Here is a 15,719-nt window from a genome sequence, read left to right as displayed (position 1 = left end):
TCACAGACAGAAGAGCCAAACAGAAGCTAACAGCAACAGTAGGCCCTAGGTGGAACACGAATGCTTTTTGCCAGAAATATACACAGAGATGCCCTGGGGCTCAGTTTCCAGCTGTTTCTGTCATGACCAGCAATAGAAACCTCACGCCAGGAGCTCAGTTTAAATGGAAAAGGGTTTACTGACAACTTTGAATCTCTGGGAGAGCTTTTGAGCCCAAAATTCCCAGTCCTTGTTTCCAGCACCATTTCCCCCCGTCCCGTCTGATGCTAAAGGTGGGCGAGATACAAGCGAGGGGGCAGCAGCACCCCCTTTCCCAGCCTGAGGCAGAGACCTGCCAAGAGCTCTCCCTCAGAGCAGCAGTGCTTGGTTTGAGTGCTGGAAGGCTACACTGCAGTCATCGCAAGGGGGATGTCGGGGGGAACAAGGCGGGGCAAAGAGCACGGGATCGATTCCCAGCAATAGGAAGCCAGCGGGCACCAACGTCTGCATCTCTGCATTGGCACGGGACTCGGCACCCTTATCACCCAACTGAGAGACACGCGGGTTAGCTTTCGGCCTGTAAACTCCAGGATTTTGTACGTTTACAAGCAATTAAGACACCTGTTCTCTCCGCAGAAAAGCTGATGTGCTGTAGAGTCTTATGGAGCAACAGAGGAGTGGACCAGGCTCTGTCATTTAAAAATACTGTATTTTATTTATATTTATTTACTTAGGAAAACCTAAGGGTAAATGAACTGAGAGTGTCACCAGTGATGAACCCACACAAAGACTATGAGACATGAGATCTTCACAACCATATTACACAAAAACCCCATGAAGACGTGAGACATTGTTCAGGTGCTTTTATCTGGGCATCAGGAAAACCCCTAAAGCAACAGCTTTCATAGAAATAGCTTTCTTCTTAGTGGAAGCAGGATGCAGCTAGCATCCAGATTAGTAGCATTCCCTTGCCAAAGTATCACCCACATAAGAAAGCCGGGATATTTACTGATTGTACCGACACATCACTGCTAGTAAGCTTGCTCTCACAATACTCTTCCAACTGCATCTTTGATAACACTAGACAACCGACCTGCTTTCCAACACGCAGCGGTGGCTGGCCTGAGAATACACCCCACCGCGTGCCCGGTTCCCTGTAAAGCAAGAGATCTGTGGGTTGCTCATTTGAGCCAAAAGCATCATGCCGATCTGGCTCAGCTGGCTGAGCTAAACTCCATGGGAGCTATTTTGGTGGTCTCTCCAGTACTGCACAATACAAGAAGCATGGCCTAAAGTAACATCCACCTACAACACACTAGTAGATCGTTTCAGATTCAGTACTATGTACAATTTACTCTTACTTAGTATACTAAGGAGCTGCGGTATTTCTTCTGAGACGTGTTATTTGACTGAGGATTATTGAATCTTTCTGTCCACTGGGCTGCAGAAGGATGCTGCACTCCGGCTACACCATCAGGTTAAGAAACTTCAACAACCTGCCTCAGTTCTTCGAACAGGGGCGTAAGCTCCTTCTCTAAACTTACAATCAGCCCTGGAAAGAGAGAAGAGACAGAACATCCCATCAAACGATGTAACTGAGAAGCCTCTCTCCAAACCCCTCAGCTCCCTCCCCTCCCAAGTCACAGACAGTCTTTTCCAAAACACAGAAAAGTTTCACATGAGCTGCTCACTCTCCAGGGGAACAGCAGGCAGTACCCCCAGGCAGGTCCCTGGAGCCCCCGGCACCAACAGGGGCACACCCCATGCAGCGCAGCTCTCTCCCGCCCTGCTGGTTGCCTCGCTGCTTCCCACAGCTACCGAGGCCCAAGCAGCTGTGCAAGAATTAAATGCCTTTTGCTCATCCTCTCATTAGGCAACACCCGCATGAGGAAGGCCAGGTGCCCTGCTGAAGGACTTCCCCACCCCACAGAACCGAGAAGGCAAAGCCGCACATGTTACTGCGGAACGTAAATTGGAACTGATGGAAAGAGACTGAACAACTGGTTTGTACGGTACAATCATTGCTGGCACGGTGAACACTGTCAGGCAGCAAGGGTAAGGTTAATCACAGGAGAAATATGCTTCTAACAGAGGAACAACTTCAGCCAGTCACCTAAAATCTACGAATTTTTACTTGCACCTTTCTCTTCTCCCTTTCAAAATACGCTGACAAAATTCATAGCAGGAGCAAAGTTAGTACACCGTGAAGTAAATTTGGGTAATTTATTTTCAATTATTTAAACACCTGGGCCTTAAAATACTGCAATACTTAAAACACTTGTGAAGACATACCAGTATTGGCATTGCTGCTAGCAATGAAACTTACTACCAAAGGTAAGCGATTGAACTGCACCACCTGCAAGGAGAGAGAACAGTGTTCAACCAGCAGCTAACAGACATCGCATATCAGAGCTGCGCCACATAAATTCTTCCCGAAACAAGCAGCCACCTCAATTTAAAGGAAAAGCAGGAGCCAGAGCCACAGAGCTGACTTTTCAGTGTACCTATTTCGTAAGATCCACAGTTAAAAACACCAACAGAACTTACACCACAGTACAGTGACCTGCAGCTGGAAAGCCTGGCTTTTCCCTCCCTCCCGAGTTCTGCAGTGTTATCCGCCTCAAATCTGACTCAGTTGCCAACGCTGCAGAGTACACCATGGAGACCACACACTCCACAGGTAACAAGAGGGCAGGCAGGTTTATTGTTTTATAACATACTGTTCTGTGTACAGCAGTTCCTCTTCTTCCATTAACAGGGAACTGGAACCTTGAGCACAACAATAAGCTAGTAGCATCAAGAGAATCGAAGCGATGTACTCAATGTGTGTAAAGTAACTCATTCACCCATTTATTTTCCAAACAAAGGTAGATACTGTAGGCTAAACAGTTGGCCAGTTTACTGCAGTCATAATAAAAAGCTCTCAAGACCACTAGAACTTGAGAAGGGGCAGAAACTTAGTAGATGATGGATTTCAGGACACAAATAACCAGTTTGTAAAAAAACGTGACTGGTATTTCAAAGTTTTCTTACCTCAAAGTCATACCGGCAGCAAGATTAGCTATGAAGTAGGCTGCACATGCCTATTTAACTTTAGGTGTCACTAGTTATAAACAAATATTGTTTGTAAAAGAGAACATAAACCCTTCATAATAGATTCTGAAGGCCATATGAGCAGCACCTGCTGCAAATCCCCGATTACTACCTGTTCAGAAAAATTCACCATTTTCAACCAGTACATCTCAGTTTTGAGAAACATGAGAGAAGCTTAAAAAATAGTGCAAAAGTTTAGCTTAGCCATTTAAGCAGTGTAAGAAATAAACCACAAATGCTTCAACAGCAGCCAAGTGCAAATCTAGCAGAGTTTAAACCACCTCTCCCTTGCTCAGGAACAGCTCTCGTCACTGAGAACAGGCCACACCGAGGTTACTCACCTGGTACGTATTGTAATAGCAGATGATACTTTTGTTTTTAGAAAGTCCTAGTTTACTGCCCTGATCTGTGGCAAGGGCAAAGGTGGACAGAAAGCCAGGTCGCAGTGCATGTTCTGGAGCATTATCATTGGCAACTGGAAGAAAACAAGAAAATTCTTATTTTTACATGGTATCTGTGACTGCATCACAACTCTTTATGCAGCTTAGCACTCTGTCAAAAGCCCATCTGGTATTGGGGAACACGTAACACATCTTATGGGCTTCCGCAATGAGTACAGGACAATCTTCATGAAGAGTACATAATTTAATATTCTGTACATGATCAATGCTCGTTATACCAGCGTCCTCCGTAGCATGCCTAAGAAACAGTCTTTTCCTTTACGATGCACAGCCTGTGCTGATGTCACTTTGGCTCTGCGTTCCTTGCTGTTTGCACTGATTCCAGCCTTCGAACTGATTACTGGCACAGTCACTTGAATGAAAACAGGTGAAGATGTGCAAGTTCTGCTAGGTGTTTAAATACTTCTGGACATTAAAAAAAAAATTAAAAAAATAACCTGCAGTACTTGAATCAGTACTCCTCAGTACTCTTAAACCAGTTCACCCGCAACATAAAACATCTTAAAGACTGCAGAGATATGATGACAAAAATTACGGTACCAAAAAGCAAACAAAATTAAACAGCATGTGTAAAAGTCGGATGCAATTGCTTCTGAGCACAGATCAGCCAAGTCAACAAAATACCAATAAGGTCTGAAGTACTTTGTATCAGCCTGTGAGAGACTCGAAGATACAAGTACCTTACACCACTCCAACCCTGTTCACTGAGGAAAATTTCTGTGGCTTACAATTATTGAAGACGTTGTTTATACATGAACAAAAGGATAAATTTAAAGAGGTACGTAACCAACTCTTAAAGCAAAAGTCTAATTTAATTCTTCAATTTTGGATATTCAGGTATTGGGCAGAACCAGCAAAGATTCTGCTGTACTTTTCCACCCCCTGCTGTTCAATCGGGATTTTGGTTGCAGGGCACAGCGAGAAGCTGAAGTTACCTTTGATAACAGGCACACCATCTCTGTCTGAGACTACAATAGCATGAAGACCTTCGACGCTGCAAAAAAATGGCAGAAAGGACACCATTTTAAAAGCAGAGTAATTAGTAGCAAAGATTATTTTTTTCCCTGAACAAACGTGCAAGGAAGGGGAAAATACATAAAAAACTGATGCCTCCACTAATTTAATGTTTCACTGAAAGGGACTTGTTCTGTCTAGTATAGGAGCAGTAAACATGTTCTGTTTATTTCAGTAGCAGTAAAAAGAACAATTCAAAGCGAAGCTACTGAAAACTGCCCAGAACTTTTAGCTTCAGAAAGAGGGCTGATACCCGCTAATCGAATAGCATTAGTCAAGCAAGAGCCTTTGCACGTTGTCCTCGCTCGGCAAGTGCCAGTTTCGCTGCATTTGCAGGTTATCTCAGACCCTGGCTGTTCAGTGTTGCCAGCAACCAGCAGTTACCGAAAAGGGAATTTATCGAGGATTAGGCAACCGAGTCACGAGGAACGCCTTTTCCACGCCTCATCACGGCACGACGAGCAGCACGCTTCACTCCTTTTCAAGCGAGCGAGGGAAAGGCTAAGCCGTCTTCGCCTCACGCTACTTCCAGCTCAATTTAAAGAGCGAAACGAGCGCGCCGGGCCACCGGCCCCCTGTCACAGCGAACGGGGCCGGCAGTTCGCAGCCCCCCCCCCCCCCCCCCGTCGGGCAGGGTTCCCGTAATGGCCTCTGCCACCTGAGGGGCGCGGAGCCCCCTCCCCCCGCCAGTTACCTCGGCAGCTTCTTGTACAGAAACCTCTTCAGGTCCTGGGGGCAGAGACGGGCGGCGCGTTACTTATTGCCACAGAAACCGGGCGGGGGGGGGCCGCCCTGCGCCCCCCCCTCCCCGGCGGCTCTCCCCCTCCCCTCCCGCCGGGCCCAGCCCGCCCCGCCGCCCCCCCCAGGCCTCCGGCCGAGCCCCAACCGCCGCCCAGCCGCCCCGCGGAGCCGCACTTACGTCGGCCATGGCTGGGGGCCTGCCGGCACTGCTGCTGCCGCCGCCGCCACCTCCGCGGGCCTGCGAGACGAGAAGGCGCCCGGTCACCCGCGGCGCGGCGGGAGCGGCCCCCACGTCGAAGGAGGGGAGCGGCCGGCGGGCGGGCCCGCTCCCTCCCTGAGGCCCGGCCGCCTCCCCCCCGCCCCGCTGCCGTGGTAGAGGCCACCGCCACCCGCCCCGGGAAGGGAGAGCGGTTGGGCCGAGACCACCGTCGCGCTGTATAGGGGGGGTGGGGGGGGGGGGGAGAGTGTGTGTGTGTGACGCCCGCCCCGCCCTACCTGTCCGCGCGGCCGGCGCGCCCCGCGCTGCCGCTTCCCTGGGCGCCCACCCGCACTGGGCTCCGCCGCCGCTTCCCCTTTAAGCCTCTGTCACGTGACGGGCGTCACGCTCCCGAACCCGGAAGCGCTTCCCCGCCCCCGCCTCGGGCAGCGCCGGCTCCGTGCGAACCGGGCCGGCAGGAGGCAGTCGGGCGGAGGGAGGGGGGGGGGGCTCCCCCCCCCCCCCCCCAAAAAGAACCCCAAACCCACCCTGCGCAGCCTGTAACTGTGCTTTTTCTCTAAAACAGAGCCCGCACTGTTGGTACCTTAAGATTTTGCTTAGGTGCCGTCACTGGGGCTTAAATGAAAATAAAATGAAAAAAAAAAAAAAAAAAGAGATGCTCAGCTGAAAATTGCTCACGTCTCTGAACGCGTAAGTCTGGTGAAGTTTCAAAAAAAAGTCTGAAGCAACCGGAGATAAGCGGCTTCTTTGCAAGCAGCAGAGGAAGGGCTTGTCCGAACGGGCACATTTGTCCAGGTACCGAGACTGTGGCTCCTTCCCCACCCGCGCCACGGACACGCAGCCCCGTGGTACGGACGTGGTCGTGCTCAGGGGCACCTGGAGAGACCCCCATAAAACTCTCACGTGTGAGCTTCTGGTAGGAGTTTGAAAACGCTACCGGGGACAACCCTCGTCCACTCATTTTACTAAAACATCCCCTACCACGCCCTAAAAATGTTTAAAAATGCAACTGGCTTTTTACGATTTGTAGGCATGATGCTCAACGATCAGTCTCACTTGTTTTCCTGTCACATCGTGTATGGCTGAGAGCCAGGGAAAAGCATCTGTGAGGTGGCTCCTGTATCGCTAATGTAAGCGGGAGTTTTGTCTCCTGTCCCACGCACAGAGCAAACCAGCGCTAACGGGAAAAGTGTATCCCGCGTGAAGGATAACATCGCAACTAAACATTGTATTTTAGTATTCCTTCTAAAAATCTGGAGAAATCCGACCTAGTTCCTGCCAGACCCAGAAGTCCCACAATTATCCTGGAGAAGCATGGGAAGGATAGTTTATAACGGAGCATTTCTTTCCTACGTTTATTACATTTGTACTGGTTGCTCCCAGAAGTATCTTGATCATATGCTAAATATGGCACAAAATTTTACATTTGTTACATGGTACCTCTCCTCCAGGCTCTACCCACTGGTTTACAGAGGAGCACGGGAAAAGCAGGGCACGGAGGTCAGCGGCGCTTGCGAGGTGATAACGAATGATGAGTAGAGGGGGGACACGGCACCAGGCCTTCTGACTGCCAGTCGCCACGACTCCTTATGACAAAGCTTCCTCTGGCAAAACTGACTGCACTCTATTAACCCGATTTAGACAACCGCGAAGCTAGTACTTCTTAAAGTTACAGCTTCAGGAATTTGGATATTAACTGATTATTTTATTTTTTTTTTTAAAGCATAATGTTTGCTTTTAGTGTTACATCTTCCTTCTGCTCTCTTTGACAGATCTACATGAAGAAAGAGTAACAGCTGTTTAGGGGTTGAGTGAAATTTATGGAACAAACAACCTTATTAAAAAACATATTCTTGCCCTCCCATTTTAATCCAGCATTCATTACAAAATTATATTAAAAATTTATATAATCTGAAGTTGTCTCTGCTGCCTATTGAAATGCATCTGTTACACTTTAGTGACTATAATGATCTACTTTTTCTTGGAAACTTATAAAAGAATCAAGACTGTTTATAAAAAGTAAAAAATTCAAATTTAATCTTGTTTTACCTAAACAGCCAGAGAACTTGTAGGGAAATGTTCATCAGATGTGAACACCAAACTCGCTTGTGACTCAGGATGCTCCATAAATAGAACACATACTGATGTCATATTTCAGCAGATGCAAATCATCTCCCTTTTCCATTATGCCATGTCAAAGAGTCATGCCAAGATTTTTCACTTTTTTGCAGGACCTTCCTGCTTGCCCTTTTAAAGGAGAAATCAAGAACCCATGCTTCTGCGATCTTTAATTCTAGATTAAGTACAGGTAAAGACTAAATAAAAAGAGTAAGGAGTTAATTCTAGGTGGCTAGAAACATTGAGGGATTTTTAGTCAGGCTGTTCAAAACCAGTTTTGTTTCTCCCTTTTCTTTCCAATACCTTATTTTAATGAGAACTTCACCTTGGTCATCTGAAAAGATTCAAGTACTCCACCCTCTTCAGTTAGCATCTTGCTCATAAGAATATTTGTTCTGAACTTTCCCGCAGATTCCTTCAACAAAAGCAGGGAAGATAATGACACTGCTGAAAAAAAACCCTTCAGACTTGAGAAAAAAGTAACAATCATAAGAAGAGAAACACCCACTTGGAATATTAAAGGAATGTTTGCAGGCCATATTTAGCGCAGGTTAATCTTTACGCTATAGGAAGTAACAGCATCCTTCTGCATATTTCAAAGCGTGCAACTGTTTAATATGTTAAATGCTAAGTAGCATTTTTTCTGCCACTTTAAATACATTAATTGTTTCCTTCTTTGAAAATGGCAATTGCAATAGATAATCCAAGGAAATGTGGCAGCCTAAGTCTCACTTTTAAACTACTGGGACATCTGTGCTGCCACAGGACACAGCCACTGCATTATTCCAGTTTGCTGAGGTACTGATAGCAATCTAACCAACCTAACACAGCTCAACACCCATCCATTTACCTGCTTCTCCGCTGCAGCAGAAGTAACTGCAGGGCAGGCATAACCCATCCGATTATTAAAAGCAGCTTTGCTAAGACCATCTCTTCACTCCGACTTCACTGTTCTGATATTTGACAAATGTGTTATATATCTTTTTTCCTCTTAACTAAAAGATCACCTGCAAGCTCGGTCGGACTCATTTGTGAGTGGGAAGGCCCGAGTACTTGTTAAAGCCTTTGGAACAATTTTCTTCTATTAAGAAGACACAGGAGTACCAATATGTACTTTGATAGTTTGTTTTCATTAGTATAATTACAGTACATTCTGGACAGTTACAAAATCCGGGGAATCACGTTTTCTCCATAAATTTCTACTGCACGCTTTTCCTACGATCTTAGCAAGGACATCCAGTACAGCAACCCTTCTTTTGTTTCAGCAGCTTTTAGTTCTGCTTTGTGCCTCAGGCTTTGATGTCCACCTTGAATGCTGGTTCAGCTGCTTAGTTAAAAGCCTGCAGCTAGTCTCTCTCCTGTTACACCAATTCAGTAGAGGACATTTCCAGTGGGACAGTTTAGAAAAGGTATATACGCAAAAATGATTTCTGGGTCACTTACACTAAATGGTATTGTTCTATCTCTAAAGTCAAATCCTGCTCTAGATCAGAAGGAATTCCAATTAAGTCAGTCAAGTATTTAAACTTTCAATTTAGGAGAATTTGGCTCTGCATAAACCGATAGCATTGTTCAAAGATGGCAGTTTTCTCAAACAAAAAATACTGCCCTTACCATGAGCCACCTGGCATTCTCAAATACAAGAAACACTCTCCTGCATAGCACTGTTAAAATGTAAAAACATCAGCTACTGAACCTAAAAACTTTTTCAACCCACTTTCGATAAACTTTAAGTACATTGTACTTGGCTGCTTCAAAACACCTCTTTGCATCAGCAGGTGTGGCTACATCTAGTTTCTACATACAGGCCACTGAGCTACATGATCTTGCATGTAGGAGCTGAGCGATATGTTTGCTCATTTCTAGGAAGTCAGTCCAGCAACATTCTGGTCCAGAAAAATGCATAACCTACCTCTTCCGCCCCGGGGCCAAGTGATATGGCTCTGACCATAGGAGCATACTGCAAACTAGCAAAGCATTTAAATACTTGGCAAAAGTGTTGAAAGGCACATAGCTTGTCCTTAGCAGTATTTCCCTGTTCCACTTGTGGTGCCAATTGAACCAGTGTTAGGACCTAACTTGGAATAAAAAAATAGTAAGAAAGTGGAAGCCTGCCAGGAAAAAAAAATAGGTTTCCCCCCCTTTTTTTTTTTCACCTTTAAGATTTTACTATTGCATGTTTTCCTCTACCTTTCCAGTGAAAACTAAGGAAGCTATGGATGCATGTTAACCATACGTATGGACTTACTACTACTGTAATACCAAATGGTAGAGCTGCTGTAAACTGTTGCAAGTACTAAAAGCAATGCTTATAATGGTCTGTACAGCATTTGCAAATATTTACCTTGAAAAGAGATTAGTGTAGTTCTTAGTTTTCTCAGCATTGCTTAGAAACACTAAAAAACTACAAGAGCTAACTGCTACTCTACACCAGATCAATATACCCCAACAGATATTTAGGAATATATGCCATTATATTTAAAAATACCAAGTTCCTCTAAGCTGGTAAACCTAGAAGATTTTACATAGAGTTAGAGATAAAATATTAAAAATTCTTGTTTCAACTCCACACACTTGACATCTGAATAGGAGTGATGTAATCATACTATTTATTCCATCAGTGAGACAAAAATGTTGCATGGAACTAAATTTCTGAGATTTTAAATAGAAAGTCATTTAACTTGTATATACACAAATTGTTCTTTCCACAGATATTTACATGGCAATTATGTTAGAGGAGAACCACTATGACTAAGTCTCTACAAGTATAGCATCCTTTCTGAGCTATTCTCTCTGCTGAAAGAATTCACAGAAGCTTTGAAGTAAAATCTAGACAATTAAAGTTACCTATATTTCACAGTAGGTAAAGAAGCCATTAAATGATATTTCAGCATAAGGTTTCTGGAAACAGCTACACAGTAGAGTTTTACATCCACCCCTCTTTCCAGCATTCATGGTGAAACTAAATCTCTTCTTAATTTACAAGAGAGATAACTGCATACGTAAAGATGTACGTGTATAATTATAGTTCATCCTCCTCGATAGAGGCTGGTCAGCCGTTCTAGTTCTTTGCAGTTGTCCATGGACATGGAGTCTGCTTTCTTTCGGAGACGGTCATCTCGATATACTTTTGCTGCATAAAGTAAGTCTGTTTCTTTAAGGAAAAAAGATAAAAGATTTTTCAGGTTAAAAACTGAATACTTTGCACGTGATGCATTCCTTCTCAGAGCTGTACAAAACACCTCAGGTTTAATCCTCGCCCTTTTTTCTTTCTGCCTATTCTAACTAGCCACAGATGCCACCTGAACAGCACTGCTGCAGCTTCCCTTTGCTGGATTTTCACAAGTGTTTCATCTTTTTGAGCAGGGAAAGTGGTAACAGCCTTCCAGCACCCTCATATTTCATACAGCAGTACCTGATTAAAAAACAAAACAAAACAAAAAAAACACACCAAAAAAATCCCCTACTACTTCTGTCAGACCTCATTAAACAGTACAAATATAGGCCACACTTGGTGATCTTGCATATTATTGACAGATCTAGCATCTCGTCTCTGCCCAAAAATCTGTTCTGAATGTTAAGATCATTACTTCAACTGATGCTGCTTCAGACTGCCAGTGTTCAGAGGTATTAATAAAAGAGCTCTCTGTATTATGCTGGTGTTCAATAGCTTGACATTGCTGAGCATTTTAATTCTATAAAATCTTTTTCATCCCTTCAACTCAAAATGGATTAGCAAGGCATTCTCAAATGCCAATCAACGCGGAAAAGATTTTAACTGTCAAGGAGATCCAACACACAACAGGTATTTTAAACCCGTAAAACCACAAAATCAGCTATTTCTCTAGATAGAGAAAATCTATTAGGGGCCGCTTACTCAAAATCCATTTCAGTAGTTTTCACAACCTGATGAATTGCAAATAGCAAACAACATGACAGTCACCACCTTCAGGTTATTTTTCTTCCTTACACTAGGGTCAGATGTTTCTGCAGTCATCACATTTTTCCCAGTAATATGTACATACAGAAGCATGGCCTCTTTGCATTGTCCAGGAGTCTGTTCATGCTTAAAAAAGTACACATGTCAAGAATAAACGCTGAAAAATGGGAAAGGTATTCTTTCTCCTCTTTCCCTCCCCAGGTGGAAATTGCATATCAACTAAGCCTTTTCAAAGATATTTGGACAGTAAATATATTACAGGAGATGCAAATATAACATGCCAGTAAATGTAAGTGTAACGACTAGGTCAATAAAAGCAAACTATCCTTCCAGATCTACACTCTGCTGAAAAACGTACAAATAATACATCCTCTTTTTACTTTGCTGGATTATGTCTTGTCTTTAATTTTTTGTTAACAGCCACCTCTCATTTTTGTAAACTATTTTATTATACGATTACCAATCATTCACCTAGCCACCACTTGTAGATGAAAAATTAGATATTCATTTCATGAAGAGTAAACACAAACATTTCAAGATGATCAAAGGCCAATCTAGTTGAAAAAATACAAGAGTTTTTGATATTTGCTTATGAATTATACCCCAAAGTTGTCTGATGATTTCCTGTGTTCAAAAGACATGGAAAAATTATTCTGACCAAATCTAGTAGTCTGGGCAATAATCTGAAAGTTTTCCTCCAAACCACTGGTGTTTCTCTTGCTTACATGTGACCCACCAGCACAGTTTTCTGCCCACAGGTCTTTCCTGTGGGCCATTTGTAAAACTGTAGACATTTGCTTGTGCGTAAGCAATGTGTACTCACGAGTAAGGAGCATAAAGCCTCCAGGAAGCACTGGGCCTGCTATGCATAGGCAATGCAGTTTGTATTTGTGTATGTACAGGCCAACTGTAATGAGTGCGTGCAGTCCTGTTCAGGCATTTGACTAGCTGTGATGCTAGGCTGTCTTCTACAACTGGGAGAAACTAAGGGGCCATCTCAGCTGAAAGGCTTGGCATCACTGGACTGCAGAGAGTAAAGTTGTGCTGGAATACACGATTTCACTCAGAGAAGAGCATTCTGTTTGCTTCTGGTCAGTTTACTGACAGTTCATAAATGAATTATTTATGCAGTAAGCTATTACTGAAGTTTACCAGCTGAAAAGTTGAAACCATCTGGTTTCAACACTGATGTCATTTTAGCAGCACTGTTCTCACAGAGCTTGAAAGGCTCACAAAATGGTCACAGATAATAGAATAACAGGTTAAAACTGACGATGATTTGGAGATGGCTGATGCTGTTCAGTATTCTTATGCTTTAACGCTGAATTCCAGTCTTCTGAAAGAAAATAGCTCCTTGTATAATATTAAATTAGATTGGAAAAATAGATGGTAAACTAAAAAACTGCCTGTTTTTAAGGTCTGATATAGCCAGGGTACCAAGTCCAGGAAGAAAAATTATTCAGCATTGGCAAAAGATTAAGCACTAATTTACAGTTCATGATGTTTCAGAGGACATGGTGCGTGTCCTTGGTCGCCTGGAAAAGCAGTGATTGTACGTACTGTGGTCCGAGGCAGATTATTTTCTTCCTTCCTTGGAAACACCCATGTAAGCTTTTGTTTTATTTATTTATTTATATAAAAGCACCTAGGGAAATGGGATACTGCCATGAGAAAATAATGTGGAAGAGATTAGAATTCTTCGCTTTCATCCTTAATTTAGAGCAATTTCTTTCTCATTATCAATTCGCTGTAGTCTTTAATTTTCTGAGAAATGGTCACAGATAATAGAGTAGCAGGTTAAAATTGCTGATGATTTGCAGATCATTGTTAGATCACGGAGTAAAACACAGAATTTAAGTGACACTGGGCACACTTTTAGAAGTGAGAAACAGTAGGGAACCTTACACTTGCTTCCTCATTCAGATACCTTAATAATACAAGCACTTCATTCTTGCCTGAGGCAATTTTTTTTTTTTATAGTAATGCATGCTTTCATGAAATTACACATATTACCAAACTTACTTTGTTGCCTCTCCTTCCAACAGTTATTACGAATGTTGGACACATAATCCTCTTCCACGCTCTTTTCCACTTTCTGTAATGACACTCCTTTGTATTCATTTCTAAAGTCCTTGTTGACATAATAAACGACACCCAAGTTTTCTGTCTTCATTTTTATGGTTTGCCCTGTACTTCTGCAAAAAAAGAGGGGCAGGGGGAGAGAGACTAGATATTTATTTCTTTTTTTTTTACACTACAAATACACTTTTAAAACAATTGCTATTACACATTACCGAATTTGCCATTCAAGACAAGTCATGAAAAGAACGGCTGTATAATCTGCCAGAGAACAAAATTACTACGTTTACCTGAACACTAAACTTCTGTCGCTTAACCCTTGATCTTGAAAAAAACCCACTTTAGTAAGAAACTTGTTTCATACCTCTTTAGGCAAATATGAGCTTTGGTAATAGGAAATTACATTCAAACTCAACAGAAAGAAAAACAGGTCACTATTCTGTAGCAACCCAGTGCAGGCATCTCCATTCTAAAGTGTTTTCTGCCAGCCCTTACAAACCCATTTTCCTGCTGGCATTCTGCAGATTAAAAATCAAAGATTGTGCACAAACATTTTGGCAGAGAAGTGTTTATAAGCATCACAACAGCTTAGCTACAGAAGGGAAAAACATCACACACTGGAAATAAAGAACTCTGAAAAATAAGAGAGTAGAAAAGAAAACTTCGTTGTGGGCTGAGAGCTCTGCAAGGAGCTAAGGACCTTTAAAATGGTTGTGGCGAGTGGGCTCAGTCTGCTAGCTAGTTGCATGCTTGATTGATTGATGTTATTGATTTGTCTCAAGGAAAAAAGGTTTATATATCGTACTGTATGAAACAGGTAAGTTTCACTAGTAGAATTCTTTGCAAGTAAATGAAGATAAGCTATTTTGCCATCACCTAGAATGAAGCAAAGACTAGACAATTTCCCCAGCCCTCATCTAGTTCAAAACTTAAATGAGGATGATAAAATTGCTTTCAAGCACTTCACCTGCTACAAGCACAGCTGACCCCTAAAAGAATAATGAGCCTTGGAGGTGCAAACACCTTTGCAACATGCTACATTGCATGGACCCACTGCCTTGTATTAGAAGACCTCCTAAACACCAGGTATTGCTGACCTCTTTTCTCCATTACATTCTCACAGCATGTTCTTAGTACCTAACTTTCAAGTTTTGTTCTGCTTCGTCTATACCTGCCCTCCCTTTCCTCATTATGGGAAATCAAGGACCAACTAATGGAAGGCTCTCTAAAATGCTTCTAAGTGGGAGAGGGTGATTACAATATCCTTCCCTCTTTTCCAAGCTAACGTAATTGAACATTACTTACGATCTTGAGTATAAGGCGTAAGGAGGGTTAGATACCATCAGCTGGCTCAACAGGGAGACAAGGATCAACACAATAATAGGCATCAGCTGAATGAACATAGAGAAACCTCCCTAAGGAACAAAACAGATTCAGGTATTTCATAAAACAGCATCAAGTAAACAGGTAAATTTGACATGATTTAATCCTAAGTGTGACTTTCTGCTTTAACCACCAAAAGCTGCTAGGAAAACTCTAACTACAAACCTGCAAACACTGTGGTGTTATCTTAGCTTTCCAATGCATACACAATACTCACAGAGTGCTCGAGCTGCAAGAGTTCATGTGTTAACATGTAGCCATAAGCAATTACCAAATGAATAGTTGGATTCAGTTACACTGTATGCCTTGATTTGGTCTCATCTATACAGTGATATGTAATTATACAGGACTATATATAGTTCATATAGATGAATACTGAGCCTTAAGTTCAATTCTTAGCTCAGCCCAAATAAATTTTTAAATGTAGACAAGGATTAGTGACCAGAATTAGTGGCATATTTAGGCTAAAACTACCAGTAACTAGTAAGATAGTGACATACAACAATAGATTTACAAAACCAGGCTGTTATCTTCTCAAATGTGCACGTCTATCTACCAATCAGTAAGACTACCACCTGCCAAAGTTTTAAAATACATAACTGGCAGGTACAAATCCTCCTCTACAGTACAGAGCTCCTGTGCAATCATATCACTGAAAGCAACTACCAGCAAACTTCACAATCCATAGTTTAAA

The 15,719-nt window shown here is 42.9% G+C and overlaps 2 protein-coding genes across 4 annotated transcripts in view; both read right to left on the bottom strand.

Moving 5' to 3' along the window:
• Positions 1 to 669: 669 nt before the first annotated feature.
• On the bottom strand, positions 670 to 5,831 carry LAMTOR3 (late endosomal/lysosomal adaptor, MAPK and MTOR activator 3). Its single transcript, XM_049814929.1, has 7 exons — positions 5,784 to 5,831; positions 5,467 to 5,526; positions 5,242 to 5,276; positions 4,469 to 4,527; positions 3,414 to 3,547; positions 2,272 to 2,335; positions 670 to 1,531 (listed from the first exon to the last, which is right to left on the bottom strand). Exons 2-7 carry the CDS (start codon positions 5,473 to 5,475, stop codon positions 1,458 to 1,460), a joined length of 375 nt encoding a protein of 124 aa, XP_049670886.1. The 5' UTR covers positions 5,476 to 5,526; positions 5,784 to 5,831; the 3' UTR covers positions 670 to 1,457.
• Positions 5,832 to 8,732: 2,901 nt separating this feature from the next.
• The window catches only part of DNAJB14 (DnaJ heat shock protein family (Hsp40) member B14), a 28,596-nt gene continuing 21,609 nt past the window's right edge, over positions 8,733 to 15,719 (bottom strand). For all 3 annotated transcript variants that reach the window (XM_049814911.1, XM_049814913.1, XM_049814912.1), the window contains 3 exons: positions 14,948 to 15,057; positions 13,586 to 13,758; positions 8,733 to 10,777 (listed from right to left, as the gene is read on the bottom strand). In XM_049814911.1, the coding sequence (XP_049670868.1) occupies positions 10,653 to 10,777; positions 13,586 to 13,758; positions 14,948 to 15,057 (408 nt within the window). In that variant the 3' untranslated portion in view covers positions 8,733 to 10,652. The remainder of the gene's footprint in view (positions 10,778 to 13,585; positions 13,759 to 14,947; positions 15,058 to 15,719) is intronic.

This window comes from Accipiter gentilis, chromosome 12 (assembly GCF_929443795.1).
Source record: "Accipiter gentilis chromosome 12, bAccGen1.1, whole genome shotgun sequence".
Classification (NCBI taxonomy): Eukaryota; Metazoa; Chordata; class Aves; order Accipitriformes; family Accipitridae; genus Astur; species Astur gentilis.
Note: the sequence above shows the minus strand (reverse complement) of the source record. Positions and strands in the feature narration are given on the sequence as shown.

What these genes read in the sequence shown, in the direction of transcription:
- LAMTOR3 (XM_049814929.1), bottom strand. An exon ending in CTGTACAAGAAGCTGCCGAG is followed by an intron (nt 4,528 to 5,241) that starts GTAACTGGCGGG and finishes ATTTTTTTGCAG; the next exon opens with CGTCGAAGGTCTTCATGCTA. An exon ending in TGGTGTGCCTGTTATCAAAG is followed by an intron (nt 3,548 to 4,468) that starts GTAACTTCAGCT and finishes GTTTTCTTCCAG; the next exon opens with TTGCCAATGATAATGCTCCA.